The sequence below is a fragment of the Macaca thibetana genome, chromosome X (genome assembly GCF_024542745.1).
Source record: "Macaca thibetana thibetana isolate TM-01 chromosome X, ASM2454274v1, whole genome shotgun sequence".
In the NCBI taxonomy this organism is placed as follows: Eukaryota; Metazoa; Chordata; class Mammalia; order Primates; family Cercopithecidae; genus Macaca; species Macaca thibetana.
Genome location: NC_065598.1, coordinates 9,382,283 through 9,403,644, shown reverse-complemented (window position 1 = coordinate 9,403,644; position 21,362 = coordinate 9,382,283). Strand labels below are relative to the sequence as shown.

General features: G+C 48.2%; 2 protein-coding genes across 4 annotated transcripts in view; both read right to left on the bottom strand.

Annotated features, from left to right (window-relative positions):
- Nucleotides 1-21,362, bottom strand: part of CLCN4 (chloride voltage-gated channel 4) — a 508,359-nt gene that overhangs the window by 301,545 nt on the left and 185,452 nt on the right. The gene's annotated exons all lie outside the window — the stretch shown is intronic.
- Nucleotides 1-21,362, bottom strand: part of SHROOM2 (shroom family member 2) — a 163,603-nt gene that overhangs the window by 12,714 nt on the left and 129,527 nt on the right. For all 3 annotated transcript variants that reach the window (XM_050776576.1, XM_050776577.1, XM_050776578.1), the window contains 2 exons: nucleotides 5,215-5,910; nucleotides 341-892 (listed from right to left, as the gene is read on the bottom strand). In XM_050776576.1, coding sequence (XP_050632533.1) covers nucleotides 341-892; nucleotides 5,215-5,910 — 1,248 coding nt within the window. The remainder of the gene's footprint in view (nucleotides 1-340; nucleotides 893-5,214; nucleotides 5,911-21,362) is intronic.

The window sequence follows — 21,362 nt, the reverse complement described above, 5'->3', positions numbered from 1 at the left end:
GACAACGGCCCCATTGAGAACAGCTGTCTTACGAGAAAGGAGACTTGTGGCCATCATCAGAAATCTTGCTGGCCTCAGGCCAAGGCGTGGTGGCCTGTAGTGTGGATTTTCATGTCAGGGCCAAAGTCATCATTCCCTGGGATGGGGCCATGAACCCTCCATTCCTCTTTCAGGAGGCTCACAAAAAAGTCAAAAAGTGCTAAGTATTGAGGAGCCCTTACGAAAATCTGTCTTCCCCAAAAGCACACATGAAAACAGAGAGGCATGCCCCCTTTCCCTTTACAAGTTTAAGAGATGCCAGGCAGAGTCACGCCGAAGCTGGGAGGCCACGTCTACTCACCTCTCCTGTGTGCTTCTAGGAGAGGGGATTTTGGGGAGCAGCTTCCTCCGCTGCTGGGCTTCTTCCAGGAGGTGCTCGTCTTTGGGGAAGATACCTTCCATCAAGTCCATGGTGGTTTTGATCTTCGCACTGGGATCCAGGATGTCGGCCAGGGACTTATCCTTCCCCACAATCTCCCTGGCCAGCTCCTCCGACTTCAGGTCTTCCACAGTCTTCTCTTTGGCCTTCATGTAGCTGAGCCCCGGAGGGGAGGCGCAGCGGTCTTTCTCGGGGGGCGCCTGGGTGCCCAGGGGCTGGGGCTCAGCTGGCTGGGCCCTATGTGGGGCCTCGGGCTCAGCACCCTGACGCGTGTACAGGCAGAAGCGGGAGTAGAACTGCTCCGACGTGCTCAGTGTCTTGATCTGGTCTTTCTCTAGCCCGCGGGGCAGGGCGGGTGGCTCAGCAGGGCGCGTCAGGCTCTGGCGGCTCTCCTTCTCTGGCTGGCTCTCCGAGTGCACGATCTTGATGGGCACCATCTTCACCGTGGTGTTGTTGTCCATCACCCGCTCAATTCTGGAAGAAAAACAGTCTGCTGAAATCGCAAAGCATGCTCCAGCCACAGACCCCGATTGACGCATCCCCTGCCCTCCCCTTCGGATGGGAACCTGACTCGAAGGCACTAGCCAGCCATCCGACTTGAAGGAGCCTCCATGATCGCACATCCTGGATGAGACAGAGGCCTCAAGAAGCTCCCTCTGACTCCTGCCTCCGCCTTCCAACCCCAGCATCCTTTCCATGCTCAAACTGCCAATGTCACCCCTGAGGCATCCCGAGGTGTCCTCCAGGGGTTTGTGGGGGGCTGTGAGGACTGTTTAATACCATTTGTCATTTCGCCGATGATAATGCAAACTTTAACAAGCCCTGTTTGGTTAAACGTTCTTTTGTAGGTGAAGCCTGCAGTGGATGGGCATTTTCCAGGATTCCCATCTGTCCTTAGGTTGCTGCAGTTCCGCATACTGCATACTTCTCAGGGCCTGGGGAGAGCTCCTCTCTGGAGTGGCTGTGCTTGGAGTCAGGCCAGAGCCCCCCACCATCCCACTCAGGAGAAGTTCCTGTGCCATGTGCAGGGCAGCCCACTCCACACTATTCTTGTACCCCCGTCCCCCGGTGCTTCAAGCTAGTGTTGCACAGATTTGCACACCAGTGAGATATGATCTCACAGTAAGCAGGGAGTCATCGGTTCTGTATTACTCCCAAAGGGCACAGATGTGCTTTTTTAAAAAAAAGTTTCAGCCAGGTGTGGTGGGTCATGCCTGTAATCCCAGCACTTTGGGAGGCCAAGGCGGGCAGATCACTTGTGGTCAGGAGTTCGAGACCGGCCTGGCTAACATGGCGAAACCCTGTCTCTACTAAAAATACAAAAATTAGCTGGGTGTGGTGGTGCGTACCTGTAATCCCACCTATTCAGGAGGCTGAAGCACAAGAATCACTTGAACCTGGGAGGCAGAAGTTGCAGTGAGCTGAGATCGCACCACTGCACTCTAGCCTGGGCAACAGAGCAAGACTCTATCTCAAAAAAAAAAAGAAAAAAGTTTCTGGATGAAAGGGACTAGAGAGGCACCTAAAGCACCCCTGGGAGACTGGGGGAGAGAGCACGGGAGGAACAGGCCCGGCAATGCCACAGTCCCTTGTCTGGGGCAGACCTGCACCTGCTGCTCTCAGCAGCACCGTGCTGGACCACGCTGACCAGGGCCAACTCAGCCAAGAGCTTTTCAAAGCACTGGAGAAGCAGCCCCGTATGCTAGTGGTCAGGAGGGAAGCAAAAAGAAACAGGCCAAACTCCACAACCCCAAATTAGGATGTGTTTCTAATGAAGTCAACCCAAAACTGCCCCTACGACGTTACGCAAATGAATCAAATTTTCCACAGCACGAGGGCAGCCACGATCTCTAAATTTCATGCTGTTTTTCCCTCTTTCACTGGTGACTGGGAATGCAGGAGGGCTCGTTCCCTATCAAGGGAGTGGTGCTCAGGCTGAGATGAACTAACTGTGTATTTTCCTCCCTCTCTCCAGTAGGGTCCATTAACATCTGATGTGTTTTATCTAGGGACTGACAGACACCTCACAACTGCTTCCTCATGAAGAAAATTTACAAAGTCTAACTGTGGAAAATACCGTTTAGATAGGTCAGACTTATAAAGGAAAACCCTGGCTAGGCACAGTGGCTCATACCTGGAATCCCAGCACTGTGGGAGGCTGAGGTGGGAGGACTGCTTGAGCCCAGGAGTTTGAGACCAGCCTGGGTAACACAGTGAGACCACCCCCCACCTCTCTGTTAAGAAATAATAATAAAAGGAGGAGGAAAACCCGGCCACCTTATCCAAGCAGCAGCAAACGCAGAACCTCTGCACTCCCTTCATCCCCCCATAGAAGCTCTGCTTGCCTATTACTGACTTTCACATCAGCCTGTGTTGGTATCCTCCCCCTTTTGTGCAGAAATTTGATGTGCACAATAGAAAAAATTAAACAACACAAACAAATCTCCCTTCACAGGTTTTAAAGTATTGGGAAAGAGGCTGGGCGCAGTGGCTCGCCCCTGTAATCCCAGCACTTTGGGAGGCCGAGGCAGGCAGATCACCTGAGGTCAGGAGTTTGAGACCAGCCTGGCCAACATGGTGAAACCCCGTCTCTACCAAAAATACAAAAATTGGAGCCTGCCTTGGTGGCGTGCGCCTGTAATCCCAGCTACTCGGGAGGCTGAGGCAGGAGAATCACTTGAACCCAGGAGTCAAGATCGCACCACTGAACTCCAGCCTGGGCGACAGGGAATAATAATAATAATAATAGTAATAATAATAATAATATAAAATATAATACTGGGAAAGAAAAAACCAAATCTCCTGTCTCCCACAGGTTCACATACACTTTCCAACAAAGCATCTATTCCTGATCATTTTTTAATAGAAATGGTCTCTCTTCTTAAAAACGCTCTTGACTTCCACATGAGAACAGTTTCACAAGCCTTGACTTCAAAATAAGGACAGAACACAGTGGATCGGACCTTCCAGCAACCAGCCCTCATCAACTCACAAATTTTTCCTGTTAATGAGCCGTGCAGTCTATGAGATCTTTACTAGAGCAGCCTGAAAGGCGTAAGACACTTTCCTTTCAGAACCTTACAATGTTACCAATTGAAAGGATAGCTGAGTGATCTTTAGATACATTTTAAATGATGCAAAGCCCAGTTTTGGCCCACAGAGAAAGCTGTGGTTACAACGCCTCCGCTGGAGATACAGGATCAGTATCAGTCATATCCTTTCTCTGCTGAGTTACTTAGAAGCTAAGAAAAAAAATGACTTGAGACTCTAGAGCAGTGAGGTCCCACAGAGTTTTCTGCGGTGATGGGAATACCTGTTATCTGTCCTGTCCAGGACGGCAGCCATCCTCCACACCTGGTGTGACCGAGGACCCGCATTCATCGACTTGGTTTTCTTTGCTCCACATTTACACAGCACAGGTGATGGTGGGTCCTGTACTGGGCGTGCAGCTCTACAGCAGGGTTCCCAGCCTAACAGCAGCTGGCATCTGCAGTCAGACAATGCTCTGTGGGGGCTGTCCATGCACTGCAGACCCTGAGCGGCCTCCCTGGGCTCCAGCACTGGATGCAGAGAGCACCCCCCACTCCCATCCCACTTAGGACAACAAAAACTATCTCCAGACATTGCCCAATGTCCCCTAGGGGCTAAAATCGCCCTCTACCTCCTAGGTTGAAAGCCACTGCTCTAGAGGATGAGACAGAAATTCTCCCCTTCTTTCATTTCTCAGTCCTTCAAGGCACTCAAGGAGGTGGTGTTTGTGTGTGAAAAAAGCTAAACAGCCAGTGCTCTTTTTTGCACAAGGTCTCACTCTGTCACCCAGGCTGGAGTGCAGTGGTGCCCTCCTGGCTTACTGCAGCCTTGACCTCCAGGCCCAGGTGATCCTCCCACTTCAGCCTCCTCCCTGGGAAGCTGGGACTATAGGCATGCACCACCATGCCTGGCTAATTTTTTGTAGTTTTAGTAGAGACAGGGTTTTGCCATGTTGCCTGGGCTAGCCTTGAACTCCTTGAGCTCAAGCAGTCCACCTGCCTTGACCCCTCGAGGTGCTGGGATTACAGGTGTGAGCTACCATGCTGGGCCTAGCGCTCTTGAAAGGTCAAGTCCCTGCCTGACATTTACCAACATCTCAATGGACGCAATAATTCCATGCCTGAAATCCTGATAGCACCATGAAACATGAATGAGTATTCTTCTGCTTTAACAAAAGGTGTATACCAGCTTAGCTTTCTAACATTTAAAAAAAATCTGGAAAAAAAGGAGTAAGAAAATACTAGACACCATGAAAAACACTGTTAACCAGCCGTGCAGGCTATGAGATCTTTACTAGAGCAGCGTGAAAGAAGTAAGATACTTTCCTTTCAGAACCTTACAATGTTACCAATTTCACCTAACGGTGGCATGCTTACGTTCAAATCAATTCCAATCACAAATATTGACTGCATTAAAACAACAACAACAACAACAACAACAGCAACAACAAAACAGACCTCTACCCTGCAGATGCCTGTGGGTAATGCAGCTATAAATGCATCTGGCTTGGAAAAAGGGGAAGATGAACCACCTATTCACATCTACCCCTGTTCCCTGTAGGAAAGAGCAGCCCCTCAATGAGATAAAAATCCAACCACCACTGAAGCTGCACTTTCTGTCCACGCAGTTATTCCCCAGGACTGACTTTGAGTCCAACGCCTTGAGCTAAAGCAAGGTGCCCAGGTGTCTCCCCAGAAAGACCCACTGAGAACCTGTGTCTCACGGAAGGAGCCTCGTGGGGAGGGAACACTGTGGCAGGACAGTACCTGGTTGAATCCTCATCCTGGATGAGCAGGGGAGGTTTGTCCGTCAGCTTCTGGGGAGCGAACTGGGGCGAGGGGGAGCGCGAGGTCTCCATGGTGGCCGTCTGCAGGCGCAGGTGCTGCTGCTTGGGAGGGAGCGGTGCTTCTGGCAGAGGAAGGGATGTGTCCCCACTCACATGCTGGCTTCCACGCTCACAGGCAGCGGCCTTCGGGATGTCCTGGGGCTGGGCACTGCTGAACACAGAGGGGCTGTGGGAGAGGGACAGACGGGCCACACACACATCCAGGGATGCAGGGGACGGTGTTGGGAAGGGCCTGCCAAGGACGGCCAGGGGTGCGTCGGCAGGTGCGCTGTCTGTGGCCCTGTATCTCCTGGGCTCGCGCTTGGGTGGCGGTGGCCTCTGTGGGGCTGGCCTCTTGGCGAGCAGGGCTGAGCTCACTGGCCACGAGTCTTGTCCTCGAGCATGCAGGGGTGAGCCAGGGCTGTGGGCTCGGGGTCCCAAGTCTGCTGGGATGCTCTCCTCCGAGTATCTATAATCTCGAGGTAGGGTTCCTGCTTGGCCCCGGCCCTCCTGGGGCAGCTCTGGGGCTCCCTGGGAGTGAGATGGTTCAGAGAATGTGGGTGGGTTCGGTGCGTTCTGACTCGGTGGGTGCTGCTGTGATCCTGGGCTGCCTTCCCAACACTGGACATCTGCTTGTCTAGAGGAAGAACAAGTACAAATTAATCAACAATTCCAATAACACCTTCCCGCCACAAAGAACTGGACCTGGATCTTCACAATCCCCTGAAGCCACTTTCAGCAGTTAAATCCATATGCACTTTCCCACACCTGTCGCCACCGCAACTCCTCATGCAAGGTGGGGAGTCGTGACACACCTCGGACAACATGAGGCTGTCGACTGGCACGTCCCACAAGGGAACATGAAGCATTCAAGACACAGGTGCACACATCACACACAGACACACATGCACACACAAATTGCATTTGTTTTTGCAGGAACAAATGAACAAAAATTTCAGAAACAACATGAATGTTTGTGGAAATGCTCACATAGGGCTAGATTCAGAAATATTTACTTCAAGTCACAGTATTTTTATGTGGCTCATGGAAAATTGCCATATACAAAGGGGTAAACCTTTCTAAGATGAGCTGCAAACCACTTATTTAATAAAACCTTGAAAATCAGTACTGCATTATGAAAATTAAGACCAACAAATAAGAGTTGGGGTCTCGCTCTGTTGCCCAGGCTGGAGTACAGTGGCGTGATCATAGCATGCTGCAGCCTTGAACTCCTGGACTCAAGCAATCCTACCACTTCAGCTTTACAAGTAGCTAAGACTATAGGTGCCCATCACCATGCTTGGTTAACTTTTAAAATGTTTGTAGAGATGGGGTCTGTGTTGCCCGGGGTAGTCTCAAACTCCTGGGTTCAAGTGATCCTCTTGCCTGTCTCCCGAGTAGCTGGAACCACAGGCATGCACCACCATGCCCGGCTAATTTTTGTATTTTTAGTAGAGATGGGGTTTCGCCATGTTGGCCAGGCTGGTCTTGAGCTCCTGTCCTCAAGCGATCCACCTGCCTCAGCCTCCCAAAGTATTGGGAGGTCTGGTCCCAAAGTGTTGGGAGGGCAGGTCTGCTCTCAGCTTAGAGGAGGCCGAAGACACAGCACAGGCTTAGAAAACAAGCTGTAACCAAATAGCTCAACCTCAGAGCTTCAGACAACAGCAACCCCACTCAAGGAAGTCGGATTTCTCATGTGCACCAGGCAGACACTAACAGAAACTCCTAGCTTGAAGTGTTATCAAAATAACTTGAACGGCTGGGCGCAGTGGCTCACATCTGTAATCCCAGCACTTTGGGAGGCCGAGGCAGGCGGATCACTTGAGGTCAGGAGTTCGAGACCAGCCTGGCCAACATGGTGAAGCCCTGCCTCTACTAAAAATACAAAATTAGCCAGGCATGGTGGCGTGTACCTGTAATCCCAGCTACTCGGGAGGCTGAGGCATGAGAGTTGCTTGAACCTGGGAGGTGGAGGTTGCAGTGAGCTGAGATCATACCACCGCACTCCAGCCTGGGTGACAAAGCAAGACTCCATCTCAAAACAAAACAAAACAAAACAAAATTTGAACACAGCTATGCATGGGTTACAGAACAATACATCTGTCTGGTTACAAAACACAGAATGGCATTAAAATACTGCCAAATTGACCTGCATTCTGAGAAGTGCTCTCACAGGTCAGATGTCTCCCCCACATTGCATTTCAATATTCAATGGTTTAGTATTCAATATTCCATTTCCCTTCCTTCCTTTTTTTTTTTTTTTTTTTTTTTTTTTGTGTGTGTGTGTGTGTGTGTGTGTGTGTGAGACAGGGTGTTACTCTGTTGTCCAGGCTGGAATGCACAATCTGGGCTCGCTGCAGCCTCCACCTCCTTGGCAGGTGATCCTCCCACCGCAACACCCAGCTAATTTTTGTATTTTTGTAGAGATGGGGTTTCACCATGTTGCCCAGGCTGGTCTCAAACTCCTGGACTCACGGATCCATCTGCCTTGGCCTCCGGGCCTCCTAAGTACTGGGATTACAGGTGTGAGTCACTGTGCCCAGCCTCAATATTTCAGCATTCAATAATTCATTTCATTCCAAAGAGGTGAGGTACACTTGAACTTTTTTTCCCTTTAAAAACTCCTGAAATATAGCACCCATAGACCCACTTGAAAGTACCGGTACCTGTTCTTTAAAAGTGCCATGTATTCGTTCGTTTTCACGCTGCTGATAAAGATATACCCGAAACTGGGAACAAAGTGAGGTTTAATTGGACTTAGAGTTCCACATGGCTGGGGAGGCCTCAGAATCAAGGCGGGAGGTGAAAGGCACTTCTTACATGGCAGTGGCGAGAGAAAACGGAGGAAGCAAAAGCGGAAACCCCTGAAAAACCCATCAGGTCTTGTGAGACTTATTCGCTATCATGAGAATAGCAGGGGAAAGACCAGCCCGACCAACCACCATGATTCAATTACTTCCCCTGGGTCCCTCCCACAACACGTGGGAATTCTCAGAGATACAATTCAAGATGAGATTTGGGTGGGGACACAGCCAAACCCTATCACATCACCACATCATAGAAACAGATCAAACAGATATCTTTTTTTTTTTTTTTTTTTTTTTTTTGAGACGGAGTCTCGCTGTGTCACCCAGGCTGGAGTGCAGTGGTGTGATCTTGGCTCACTGCAAGCTCTGCCTCCCGGGTTCACATCATTCTCCTGCCTCAGCCTCCCGAGTAGCTGGGACTACAGGTGCCCGCCAGCACGCCCAGCTAATTGTTTTGTATTTTTAGTACAGGTTTCACTGTGTTAGCCAGAATGGTCTCAATCTCCCGACCTCGTGATCCACCTGCCTCAGCCTCCCAAAGTGCTGGGATTACAGGTGTGAGCCACCGCGCCCAGCCAGAAACAGATAATTAAATGTACTACAATTTATTGCTAAAATCCAAGTAATCCAAGTGCCTTTGGTCACCCATTGATTAAAAAGGAACTCTACTTGCAAAGTGCCTTCTGCAGAAGTGCTCCGAGATCCACCCATAAACGAAAGAGAACTCACCTGCAGGGAGCAAAGCCCCTGTGAGAAGTGAACAATGACATGGAACAAGAGACCCACTGAGAAACTGGATGGCAGGCTGGCTCCTGGCTTCTCTCCTAATCAGAAACTGCCCACAGGCTCCTTCCCATCTTCCTAGAGGGCCAAACTACAGGAGCTGGGTGCTCTGTTCTCAGGGGAGTGGCGTGTGCTGCACTGCCACTTCCCACGCCAGAAGAGAGGCACAGGGCGCTCCATCCCAACACTGCACTTCATTCAGACCTGCAGTAGCACAGCAATGTCTGGACCAAGTTCACCCCCCACCCCCACCTTGTAAAGTCAAACTATAAAATCACTAATTGGTTTTTATTGTCATAGATGATAAGAATCTGGGAAATCAGGGTCACCAACACAAATGAAGAAAAGGACCAAAATGGGGATTTGGGCCTCTGCTGGGGTCATATTCCAACTTTTGTTTCTAATTGGTTCCAAGTGGCAGCTCTGTAGGTTGTGTGACTGGTCTATGTTGCGCTTGTGCACAGATGCATGTCTATGTGTTTATGCATGTCTATATGTTGTATGCATCTGGTGGGTATGTACACAGATCTATGTGTGGATGTTGTCTGTGTCTATGTTGTATCTGTGTAGATGCATGTTGTATGTGTATAAATGTCTGTCTGTACGTACACTGTGTGTGTGCCTGGGCTGTGTATGTGTGTAGATGTATATCTCTGTGTAGATGTATGTTGTATGTGTATGTCTGGTTGTTTGCACGTGTAGATGTATGAGTTTGGGTTGTGTCTGAATGTACATGTCTGTGTGTAGATGTATGTTGTATGTGTACATCTGGGTTGTATATGTGTGTAGATGCATGTCTCTGTGTCCATGTATGTTGTGTGTGTCTGTGTTGTGTGTTGTATGTATGTGTGGGTACGTGTGCCTGTGTTGTGTCTGTGTGGAGATGTATGTTGTGGGTGTGTGCCAGGTTGTATATGTTGTATGCACGTGTAGGTACGTGTGTCTCTGTTGTGTCTGTGTATATATGTATGTATATACATTTGTCTCTGTATATATGTATGTATTTCTCTTTGCCATACTTCTAAGGATAAAATAAATGGTGACAGCAAGATCCAGCGATAGAGCAAGCAAGGCACTAAGATGACTTAAGGACTTGGTGTCTTCACACAAGCTCCAGGAATCCACTGCAGCAGGAAGTTGGGCCACACAAAGGAACATTTCAAAGGCAGCTGCACTCTAGGATCCAATTGATATTCAGCCTTGGTTGGTGTTCATTCTCATGCAAAACATGCTAATGCCACGTTCCCAAGGAGACAGCTGCTTGCACAGTTCCCAGAGGGGAGAGGGCCAGCAGGCTCCAAGCAGCAGAGGCTTCAGAGATCTGCAACATGGAGCCCGTGGCCCTGCCATTCTCCCTGGGTTGGCCGCCACTGAAGGAGCTGGAGCACGAGGCTCTAAAACAGCACCTCAAAGCCAAACAGAACTAATCTGAAGGGCACAAACCTGCAGGAAGGGCCACCATCAATGTACTCAGTCACTCAACGTGCTATGACAGGACTGAAACCACTGTTAGGAAAAAAACAAACACTCTAGAGATGCTGTTGGCATTACTCCATTTTTGCTTCCACTGAGACAGCCAGCCCCGTGTCTGAATGCAAGGTTTCCACCTATGAGAGGTGGCAGTTTTATCTCCACGTTCCATCTGTCCGTGATAAGCTCCCTGAGGACACTGGGCCCATTTTTCTGAGTCTCCTTGTGCGCTGCTCCTGCCTCCACACAGCCCTCAGGATGGCTGGTTCCTTCTCACATAGCCCTCAGTTCTCCCAGTCCTGCCCTGACATCACCCCACCTCCAGGTCACGCCCCAGCAAGGGGACTCTCTCAAATCATCCCATTGCTCACCTGCCTCCACGCTCCTCCCTGGGCTGAAAGCATCTCTACAGAGGGCAGGGAGCTGGGCTATTTCCTTCAGGGCCTGGTAGGCAAATATTTATTACATGCATTGTTATGCCTTCACTTGAACAGAATGTAAATGCACTTGTTGCTTTCAATCACTTTCGCTTTTTGTGCAGAATTGTAAAAGGGAAGAAGCCGCATTTTTTTCAAGACACCATGGTTAAGTTCTCCATAAAAGGACCTTGTGTATGAATGTTCCCAACACAACTAAACAGTTTTGAACGGCTCTGTAATCAATAATTCACCACTGTTTTCTGAATAGGGTTAACAATTATCTTTAGCAAGGAGGACGGGAAAATTTCCGAATCTTGCAGATGACTTAAGGAACACACACCGCAGGGTCCTCCTCACCTATTTTTTTTTCTTTTTTTTTTTTTTGAGACAGAGATAGGGTCTTGCTCTATTGCCCAGGCTGGAGTGCAGTGGCGTGATCATGGGTCACTGTAGCCTTGACCTCCCAGGCTCAAGTGACCCTCCTGCCTTAGTCTCCTGAGTAGCTGGGACCACAGGTGTATGCCACTATGGCCTGGCTAGTTTTTAAATTATTTTGTAGAGATGGGGTTCACCATGTTGCCTACGCTGGCCTCAAACTCCTGGGCTCAAGTGATCCTTTTGCCTTGGCCTCCCAAAGCGCTGGGAGTATAGGTATGAGTCATTGCCACAGGCATCATAACTACTTTTGGTGTCAATGATGGGATAGGGATGCATTCTGATTTGCAGACACACAACACAGGTGCTGCTGAAATGCTGCCCTCGATGAACTCCAGTGTCTGAGTGCTTTCTAAAGTACAGGTTAAACATCTCTCTTCCGAAATGCTTGGGACCGGAAGTGTTTTGGATTTCCAACGTTTTTGGATTTTGGAATACTTACACATACATAATGAGACATCTCGGGGGTGGGACTCAAGTCTAAACCTGAAATTCATTTTGTTTCATATACACTTTATATATACATATAGTGTGAAGGTAACTTTATACAATATGCTTAATAATTTTGTGCATGAAACAAAGTTTGTATCCACCGAACCATCATAAAGCAAAAGTGTCAGTCTCTCGGCCACCCATGTGCACAATCTGTGGTTGTCTGGCATCTCCGTCATTCCGGACTCTGAATTTATATGCTGCCAACAAGCCGTAATTTTCCTACACTTACTGATATATAAGCACTCAACAGTGAAAAGCACGACATGCCATCAATATAGTGAGAGAGGAATGTGTCCAGGGTAAGTAAGCAGCACAGCAATGGCACCGGAACACCCGCTTCAGCTGTCAGGCGCCAGCAACGGCAAACAGTAGCAGCTTGTCCGGTCTCTACCTGCTTTCTTACTGCAACCCGTCCCACGAGATCAGCTGTGGAATTTTTCATTTGTGGCATCATGTTGGTGCTCAAAAACTTTTGAACTTTGGAGCATTTAGGATTTCAGACCTTCTGATTAGGGATGCTCGAGCTGTGGTAGCTGCCTGTGACTTGAGGTTTCCCTGGGCATACACATCCGATCGGGATCCATCACGTGCCAGCTATGTGACGTCGGGCAGGCAACTACACCCCAGGAAGCTGCCTCTCCTGTTCCAGGTGATCACAGGCCACATCGCATAGGATGGCGGTGAGCTAGCAGCAGATAAAGGCCCTGGTGTGGGAGAGGGAGTTGCGTAGGCTTCCTACGAGCGAGGCACCTGCTGAGCACCTAAGACCAAAGCATCAGTCTGTGATGGGGCAGACCTTGACACAGGCCTCCGTGACACCAGCACCATACAACCTTCTTCCCAAAGCATAACACCATGCAACACACCCAACCAATGAGATGGGAAGGGCACCCCTGCAGCCACCAAGCCAGCCGGTGAGGGGTATAAAAGGTGCCAAGAGAGCTCTGGGCAATGGCACTGCCTCATTTTTACAATGAAGAGACAGAGTGAACACACTTCCCGTGGATAATGACATTGAGGTGTTTCCTCCTTTCATTTACATATTCTGCAAAAGGCTAACTTATGCCATATACAAACATATTACACACAAGCATATCGTCAAGAATAGCAATGGATAGGGCAGTATCTGTGGTGGCCCAAGAGTCCTCCTTGAAAATGTATGCTACAAAGCCAGGATCTGGGACCGGAGCTGTGTGCACAGAGCACAATTATCTCATGGGACAACTGGGGTAGGGCCCAGCATTGCTGCTTCCAAACAGAGCCAGGTTTCCACGAGCATGGAACGTGGAACGCTCAGTAACTCAGACACCAACTCAAGCTCAACACTGACAGTTTGAGGTTATCATTTAGAAAGCACTCCTCCATTGGTTGTGGGCATAAATAGAAGGGATTCTGTAAAGCATAGAATTTTTATCAGGAATCACAGGTAGCTGGTCTGCCCTTCAGCTTGGTGAGGTGTATCAGACGCTGCCAAGCAGGTGTTCGCACACTGAAGAACAACGGCGCCACCAGGCCTCAGAATGCGGGTCAGGCAGCTGAGAGCCGGCACACCCGTGCCATTCTGAGCACAAGTTTCCTGAACGAGTTCCTGGTGTCTCCACTGTCCTTCCCAGGCCCTGGGCAGCTCTTACAGACACTCACCCTTGGGGAGGCGCAGGTGGAAAGCTCTTTTGTCAACACAGCACCCCATAAAGGCCAGATGAGGTAGAAAAAGGAGACAGTGGGGAAGGCGATGGAGCCCAACAGAGGCAAGAAACCAACCAAGCGACCAACCAATCAATGCAGGGATGTATTAGAAACATTTTAAACAGTGTGAATACCTGGGAACAATGGCACCAAAAACTCTTTCCTTAGCCATACCAGTTTACCAGGCTGAGCGCAGTGGCTCACACCTATAATCCCAGTGCTTTGGGAGGCCAAGGTGGGAGGAATTCAAGACCACTCTGAACAACATAGCAAGACCCAGTCTCTACAAACAAACAAACAAAAGCCAGGTATGGTGATGCATGCCTGCAGTCCCAACTACTCAGGAGGCTGAGGTGAGAGAATCGCTTGACCCTGGGAGTTCAAGGTTGCAGTGAACCATGATCACACCACTGCACTCCAGCCAGGGTGACAGACGGAGACCCTGTCTCTAAAAACAGATGAAAAAAGCCTGGGTGTGGTGCCTCGTGCCTGCAATCCCAACACTTAGGGAGGCCAAGGCAGGAGGATTGCCTGAGGCAAGGAGTTTGAGACCAGCCTGGGCAACATAGCAAGACCCTGTCTCTACAAAAAATTGAAAAACCATCCAGGCATGGTAGTGTGCACCTTTAGTCCCAGCTACTCAGGAGGCTGAAGCAGGAGGATTGCTTGAGCCCAGGAGTTGGAGGCTGCAGTGAGCTATGATCATGCCACTGCACCCCAGCCTGGGTAACAGAGTGAGATTTCTGTCTCTAAAACACAAAAAAGAAATACTAATTTACCGTAGGACTTCCCAGACTGTGAGCACCAGCAAGCTAGAGGCTGTTTGGTTGTCCTTTGCAAGCCCAGCTTTCAGTCATAAAAACAACATTTGCCCAATGAACAGATAGAGCTAGTGATGACAAAGGACACAGTTGTTCTCACAGGCTCTGCTACAACTTTTGTGTCCTGTGGAACCACCTTCAGGGAGGACAACAGCCCTGAACCATCCTTAAGTCAGTCATTTCTCTACTGCCACATCTCTGCTGAAGCTGCTCCCTGAATGCCAGGATTCTAGTGCCGTGTGGGGAAAGCAATTACTCTAGAAAGTCAGATGAATTCGTGTTTCTTTAGTGTCTTCACAGCTGGATAAAAAGGTCTGCTGCTTCCTTTGGGTTTTATTTGTGCTTGCAGGGACTTGGATGGCAAAGACTAACAAAGTTGAATTAGAGGCTGATAAATCACTTGTGGTTAGGAAGGGGAGGAGACAGAGATTAAAAGAGAAATCCAAAGCACAGATGATCCAAATCATAGTTACAGGCACTGATTTCTCGAGGGGTTAATGCCCAATAACGGAACCTGCCTAGATTTGGAGATTATAATGTGGGATGGCCCCTCAAGTATCGGACCCTGAGTATGTCTTCAGCACACACATTTTGAGGATCTGTTCCAGGCTTCTATTGTCTCTGTGCCTGGAGAGCCTCATTCTTGGTTCCAGAAAGTCAGCCCTGGGAGCTGGGCTCTCCTGCCTTGATGAGAGGGCCAGGCCTGGGCAGAGGTGGGAAACAGCAAGGGCTGGCATGCCTGCAAACCTGTGTTTCAGGAAAGCCCTCCAAGCAATGTGGATGTTGAGCCAGCCCTGGGAATCTCTGCTTTACAGGAACTCTCCCTCCAGAACTCCCAACCTCCCACTTTCCTACCCACTTCCTTTAGATATTCAAAGCTATTCCTGAAGTTTTCATCGCTGGCTTGGCATACCCCTCTCAAATGAAATTACTCTCATCTGTGAAAATGGTAAGATTGAGTGCACCCCCCCCACCCCCACCCTCTTCCAGGCCTGGAGGGACTGATCCACGTTCCTCCAGCCAGAAAGGCTTCTTGAACCCTGGGCCAGTTCATCTCTGCTAACAGTAACAACTTCAAAAGACAGCTTGTGGAGGTCCACTCTGGTTCACATATGTACCACTGCTTCCAGTAGCAACTAAAAAGAGGCCAGAAAAGTTATAAAATCATAGGTTTTACAAATTCATCAGACTCCCCACACACATGTAAAAAGTCTCCCCATCCCCTCTCCCTTAGTGTTATCTTCACAGTGCTTTCAAAATGAGCAATTAAAGACATGTGGGTTTTAAAAATTAGTACTTGTCTTACCTTCTAGACCTGGAGTTTGCAAACTAGAAATGAAGGCCCAACTCTCTACTGCCTCCTGGTTTTGTAAACGAAGTGTTATTGGAACACACACACGTCCCTCATTAACAGCTGAGGACACCTACATGAACTCAACTCCGGAAAGTCTCAAGCCCTTCACAGGAGAGAAAAGATCATGGCCTCTGAGTCCTAGTGAAACTGTGTGAGGAAGGAGACTCTCACACACCTGCCCTGCGACCCAGCCAGTCCGCCACTCTCAGAGAAACAACTCTCATCCAAGAGAAACAACACAAGCCCTCATTCATGCTGGCCAAACACTGCCCACCTACTGGTGAGTGGATCAACCAGTGGTGCTGTATTCACAGAAGGGAACACTAGGCAGTAATTTAGAAAAACTACCGAGACACAGCAATGAGAATGGGTCCCAGGGGCATGACCCTGAATGAAGGGTCAGCTGCCAAAGAATGCACAAGCAGGGTCCAGTTTACATGAAGCTCAAGAAAAGGCAACACTCACTAGGGTCACACATCAGGGAGGGATGGTTGTGGGGCAGGGTTTCATTGGGAAGAATACAAAGGAGCTTTCTGGAACTTACTGTTTTGACTATGAGGTGTATAAAGTTATCAAAACCAGCCAGGCACAGTGGCTCATGCCTAGAGTCCCAGCAACTTGGGATGCCTAGGCAGGAGGATCAGTTGAGGCCAGGAGTTTGAGACCAGCCTGGGCAACATAGCAAGATTTGGTACCGAAAGAAAAGATTTTTAAAAAATTAGCCAAGTATGGTGGCATGCACCTATAGTCCCAGCTACTCGGAAAGCTGAGGCGGGAGGATCACTTGAATCCAGGAGTTCAACAATGCACTGAGTCATGACTGTGTCACTGCATGCCAGCCTGGACAACAGAGAGAGACCTCATTTCTAAAAAACAAACAAAGAAGTCCCAACAATTCCTTTGAAACTCCTTCCTTCAAACAAGTGGAGCTTGTTAGAAGTAGGCCGGACTCTGACTCCTTTTGAACAAGCAAAATATGGCAGAACTCACATGTTCACTACAACGTGAACTATTCTGAATAGTTCACTTGTGTGAACTACGTATACTGTGAATGCCAAGGCATGGAAGCCACCTAAGCAGACATTGACAGATGAGTGAATAAAGAAAATGTGATGTGTGCATATAGAGGAATGGAAATGTCTTAAAAAGGAGGGAAATCTTGTCATTTGTGACAACATGGATGAGCTACAGGACATTATGCTAAGTGGGACAAGCCAGGCACAGAAAGACAAGTACCACATGGTCCCACATACGTGAAGAATTTTAAACATTCAAATAGAATGAATGGTGGTTGTCAGGGGATGGGGGAAGGGGAAACAGGGAGATATTGGTGAGAGGGCACAAAGTTTCAATTACACGAGATGAATCAGTCCCAGAGACCTACTGCACAGCACAGCATAGCATCTGTAGTTAATAATTATGTATTGTACATTTACAAATTTGATAAGAGGGTAGATCTTATCAATGACAACAACAAAAAAGAGGGTTGACAGGGTGGGAGAAAACTTTTAGAGGTGATGGATCCATTTAAGGCACTGATTGTGGTGATGATTTCACAGGCATATAGATACTTATCTCCAAATTCATCAAGTTGTATACATTAAATATGTACAGCCTTTTGTATGTCAATCATACCTCAATAAATTGGTTTAAAAATGTACGGCAGAAGTGTGTGACTTCTGAGACCAGACCACACAGGCATTGCAACTTCCTCCTTCCTCTCTCCTGAGGATAACTCACAGTGGGGAAGCCAACTACCATGTTGTGAGGACACTCAAGCAGCCCTATAGGGAGATCCATGTGGGGAGGAACTGAGGCCTCCTGCCAACAGACATATGGGTGCCCTCTTGGAAGCGGATCCTCTAGCTCCAAGCAAGCCTTTGGAAGACGGCTGTCCTGGCCCACGTGTTGACTGCAATCTCAGAAGATGCTGAGCCACAATAACCCAGTTAACCTCCTCCCTAACCCTTAGAAAGTGTATGAGATAATAAATGTTTAGTGGTGCTGAAGCCACCAAATTGGTGGATGATTTGTTATGCAGCAAGGTAACTAACACAATTATTCTACTCTTTATGCTGTAATGATCAAGTGATCTGTGGCTGGCTTTTTGTTTTCAATGTATACACAGGGAATTTTGAGGAGTAGGAAGCAGACCAGAAATAAAACTCATAAACACATCAGAGTATCCACTTCTAAAAATTGGATATGGATATAATCGGTACCCTGAATTTCATGCCAAGATTCCCAACAATTGCTTATAGCACATTAGCTGACTTTTTTTTTCATTACTATATTTCTTTAGATTAAAAGAGAAAAAAAATCATATCTGAATCTCTGTGATAAATACTATCTTACTGTGGCAGACATTTTCATTTACCTCAATAATAGTTTTAGAAGCATCTGAGTTGTGTAATATTTATAAGGTATGATCTATTATTGACAAAAGCTTAAAGCTACTAAGGTCTGGGCAGAGGTAACAAGCAATGTATGAATTTGGGTTCACCTTACACCTTGTTCCCTACACCCACATGCTCTTCTGAGCCACAAATGTGTGTGTGAATTGTGTGTGTGAATTTCTAGACATCTAGGATGGATCTAGGAGGTGTTCATATTACCGAACACTTTCACCTGTACTCTTTTCACCTCCACAACTCTATCGGGGTATCAGTCACAGACCATAAAACCCAATGACTTGAGAGGTACTGTCTGATGAGTTGTAGTGAGCTAAGATGTCTGTCTGATGAATTGTGGTGAGTTGAGATATACTGTCTGATGAGCTGTAGTGATTTGAGATGTCTGTCCGACGAGCTGTAGTGATCTGAGATATCTGTCTGATGAGCTGTAGTGATCTGAGATGTCTGTCCGACGAGCTGTAGTGATCTGAGATGTCTGTCTGATGAGCTGTAGTGATCTGAGATGTCTGTCTGATGAGCTGTAGTGATCTGAGATGTCTGTCTGATGAGTTGTAGTGAGTTGAGATGTCTGTCCGATGAGCTGTAGTGATCTGAGATGTCTGTCTGATGAGTTGTAGTGAGTTGAGATGTCTGTTTGATGAGTTGTAGTGAGTTGTCTGACGAGTTGTAGTGATTTGTCTGTCTGATGAGCTGTAGTGATTTGAGATGTCTGTTTGATGAGTTGTAGTGAGTTGTCTGACGAGTTGTAGTGATTTGTCTGTCTGATGAGCTGTAGTGAGTTGAGATGTCTGTCTGATGAGCTGTAGTGAGTTGTCTGTCTGATGAGCTGTAGTGAGTTGAGATGTCTGTCTGCTGGGCTGTAGTGATTTGAGATGTCTGTCTGATGAGCTGTAGTGATCTGAGATGTCTGTCTGATGAGTTATAGAGAGTTAAGATGTACTGTCTGATGAGCTGCAGTGAGTTGAGATGCCCTGCCCTACCTATGCATGCCTGGTGGCTCCCAAATCTCTGTTTTGATTCGCACTCTTTGGGACCCTCCCCAAGGAAGCCATTCCTGTTCTGAAGATCCAGTGAAATGCGGGGCCGGGCATGGTGGCTCATGCCTGTAATCCCAGCACTTCGGGAGGCCAAGGGGGGGCAGATCACGAGGTCAGGAGATCAAGACCATCCTGCCCAACATAGTGAAACCCTGTCTTTACTAAAAATAGAAAAATTAGCTGGGCATGGTGGCGGGCGCCTGTAGTTCCAGCTACTCGGGAGGCTAAGACAGGAGAATCACTTGAACCAGGGAGGCGGAGGCTACAGTGAGCCAATATCGCGCCACCGCACTCCAGACTGGCAACAGAGCGAGACTCCGTCTCAAAAAAAAAAAAAAAGCAACCTCCTCCATGAAACATTTCCTGGACCCGTTGACACAGATATGCCTTTCTTCTCTGAACTTGCACAGTACTGAATCCCTACCTGTTGATTCCTAGACAGTACTTCACCATTCTGTGGTATTTTCATTTAGTATCTCTCCTCCTGGCTGAAATGACTGTGCTCACTCCTGCCTAATCTACCTCTGTATTCCAGGTCCAACACAATGCCTGGCACAAAGCAGGTTGCAGCAAAAGCTCACTGAGTCAACAGGAAAGAAGGAATGAAGAAACAAAGGAAGGGAGGAGGGAAGAGAGAGGAAAGGAGCAGAAAGCAAAGCAGGCAACCTGATGTTCTCGGGCCTTCTGACTCCCATGCTCCTCAGCCATTCACATTTATGTTGTGGTCTGAATGCCTGTGCCCTGTCTCCCAAATCCGTAAGTTGAAATCCTAACTCCAATGGGATGGGATTAACAGGTGGAGCCTTTGGAAGGTGATGCAGTCAGGAGGGTGAAGCCCTCATGAATGGATTAGTACCCTCATAAGAAGTACTCAAGGATGGCATTGTGGCTCATGCCTGTAATCCCAGCACTTTGGGAGGCCAAAGTGGGAGGACTGCTTGAGGCCGGGAGCTTGAGACCCTCCTGGCCAACATAATGAGACTCCATCTCTACAAAAACAAACAAAATTAGCCAGGCATGGTGGTACATGCTTAAAGTCCCAGCTACTCAGGAGGCTGAGGTGGGAAGATTGCTTGGGCCTAGGAGTTTGGGAGTTTGAGGGTGCAGTGAGCTGTGATTGCACCACTGCACTCCAGCCTGGAGTGACAGAACCTGTCTCAAAAAAAGAAAAGATAGGCGAGAGAGCTTGCTTCCTCTCTCTGCTCTCTCTCATGTGAGGACACAGGTAGAAAGTGCCATCTATGAACCAGGAATCCATAGGCCAGCACCTTGACATTGGACTACCAGCCACTCAGAAGAACCGTGAGCAATAAATGTCTGTTGTTTAAGCCTCCCAGTCTATGGTCATTTGTTGAACAATTTATATATTATCTTCACTATTAATACAGGACAAACTCCTTCAAGGAAGGTTCTGTCTGTGCCTGCTTCAACTTTGCATGCAGCACAGCACCCGACCTCGGGAATGCTAATTGTTAACCAGGGAGATAACATACTGATGTCACCTGAAGACCTGTCCACAGAGACTGCAGTTCTTCTGATCCTAGCGGTGATTAAAACATAGGGGCAAGCAAACAGACAAACAAAATCCCTTAGACTTCCAGTGTGCTGGAGCTGAAGGGCCTAGGAGAGGATTCCATCCTAAGTGAGAGGTGGACAGCCCCAGCTCCACTCCAGAGCCATGTCCCAACTCTCCTCTTCCACTGTAACGTCACATTTCCACAATTACTACAGAAACAGATTCTGGTAGGCTCACTTGCCCGGTAAGAACAATATGAGGTCACTAAGTTTTTCTATAAAACAATGACTGTAATAACAATATTGGCCGGGCGTGGTGGCTCATGCCTATAATCCCAGCACTTTGGGAGGCCGAGGCGGGTGGATCACAAGGTCAGGAGTTCGAGACCAGCCTGGCCAATATGGTGAAACCCTGTCTCTACTAAAAATACAAAAAAACATTAGCTGGGCTTGGTGGCGCATGCCTGTAATCACAGCTACTCGGGAGGCTGAGGCAGAAGAACTGGTTGAACCTGGGAGGTGGAGGTTACAGTGAGCTGAGATTGCGCCACTGCACTCCAGCCTGGGTGACAGAGCGAGACTCCATCTCAAAAACAACAACAACAACAACAGAAAAGAACCACAATATTAACTGGTGACTGAGAAGCTCTTTGGTGTTCCGAACGTGTTTCTACATATGTTTATGTGGTCCCTATTTACTTTGATCTATGTATACCTTAAATGATGAAATGTTTAGAAGTGTCTCACGCAGGAAAACAAACACACAACTTGAGTATCAAAAGGAACATAAAAACATCACAGTGAGAGCAAATGTAAACAAAAAGCAGAAAGGCACAAGCAGGGGCAAGCACCC